General features: G+C 38.5%; 1 protein-coding gene across 1 annotated transcript; it reads right to left on the reverse strand.

Annotated features, from left to right (window-relative positions):
- Positions 1–241: 241 nt before the first annotated feature.
- Positions 242–1,358, reverse strand: LOC133785325 (uncharacterized). The gene is made up of 2 exons (XM_062224572.1): positions 1,008–1,358; positions 242–655 (listed from the first exon to the last, which is right to left on the reverse strand). The coding sequence occupies exons 1-2, from the start codon at positions 1,356–1,358 to the stop codon at positions 242–244; spliced, it is 765 nt and encodes a 254-aa protein (XP_062080556.1).
- Positions 1,359–1,799: the final 441 nt, after the last annotated feature.

Raw genomic sequence — 1,799 nt, forward strand, 5'->3', positions numbered from 1 at the left:
TCAGTTTAGCTACTTTAAATAATTCTGAGTTATTTTGCTATCGTTCATTAAGCTTAAGCATATATAGTTCGTTTGTTTGTTCTGCTTCACAAATTTTGAAACCATTCTTTGTAATAACAATCACATTATTATTAAAAGAAATATCAAAAGATTGTTCATGCAACATAGATAAAGAAACTAAGTTTCTAGAAAATCCTAGAATAAAATAAACATTATTCAAAATAAGAAAATTGTTCTTGAATTATAAACAGACTGTTCCCTTTGTTCTTCCTGAAACGAGCGCTCCACTTCCAAATTGCATAGTCACCTCACCATTAGCAAGTTCCCTTGATGACTCAAGTATCCGCGTAGCTCTTTGCCTACTTTGAGTGGTAAGCATCGTTTGACGAATCTTCTTAATCGCCTCGCTGGCTTCCCTAACCGCCTCAGGGCCTAAAATCTGCTTCTCCCCAATCTCATTCCAGTGCAAGGGAGATCTATATTTGCATCCATAAAGCATCTCATAGGGAGCCATCCCAATAGTGGACTGATACCTATTGTTATAAGGGAACTCCATCAGGGGTAGATACCGATTCCAAGACTCCGAAAAGTGCAAAGCACAAAATCTCAACATATCTTCTACAATCTCAATAGTCCTCTCAAACTGCCCATAGCTCTGGTGATGAAAAGTGGAACTGAACTTTAACCTTTTTACCCATACCTTTCTGTAATCCCTTCTAAAAGTTCGATGTGAATACTGATCCTCAATAAAAAATAATTCACTTTGGAACCCCATGAAGTCTCACTATCTCGCTGGCATACAACTCTCCATACTGATCCTTCGAGTAGGTGGTCTTAATTGGTAGAAAATGGGTGGATTTAGAGAGCCTGTCCACTATTACCCAAGCAGAATCATGTTGTTTTGTGGTCCTACGTAACCCTACCAAAAAATTCATTGCTATGTCTCCCCAGTTCCATTCTGGAACATAAAGTGGCTAAAGTAGCCATGCTGGCCTTTGGTGCTCTACTTTCACTTTCTGACATGTCAAACATTTGGCAACAAACTTAGCAACATCTTTGTTCATTCTAGGCCACCAATACAATGCTTTAAGATCTCTATACATCTTTGTTGACCCTGGATGTAAGGAATGGTAGGGTGTTTTATGCGCGTCATTCATAATAGTTGCCTTAATCTCATCATTTTTAGGCACACAGATGTTATCCTTAGATCGCAGCAATCCTCTGTTAGACAAAGCAAAGTTGACGCTACCACTCTCTTGTACCAAAGCCTTTGGCTTCATTAGGGCTTCATCTATTTGTTGCCATTCTCTAATCTGTTCTAATAGGGAGGTTGTAGAGTGAGGTTTGCTAGGCCTCATGTCACTAACTAAATACCAACGTTAATAGTTTCTTCCTGCACATGTGTCTCTATTGTACTCAGAGTTGAGACACTTCCATGTCCTTGCCTACTCAATGCATCTGCCACCACATTGGCCTTGCCTAGGTGGTATAGAATTTTGCAATGATAGTCCTTTACTAATTCTAACCACTTCTGTTGTCTCATATTCAACTCTTTCTGAGTGAAGAAGTACTTTAGACTTTTATGATCGATGTATATCTCAAACTTATCTCCATAAAGGTGATGCTTAAATATTTTAAGTGCGAACACTACTGCTGCCAATTAAAGATCATGGGTGGATTATCTCTTCTCATAATCCTTGAGTTATCTCGAGCCATATGCTACCATAATAGATCAACACACACCCCAATCCATTCTTAGATGCATCATAATACACAACAAACTTCTTTCCATCTATAGG

The sequence above is a fragment of the Humulus lupulus genome, chromosome 6 (assembly GCF_963169125.1).
Source record: "Humulus lupulus chromosome 6, drHumLupu1.1, whole genome shotgun sequence".
Taxonomy (NCBI): Eukaryota; Viridiplantae; Streptophyta; class Magnoliopsida; order Rosales; family Cannabaceae; genus Humulus; species Humulus lupulus.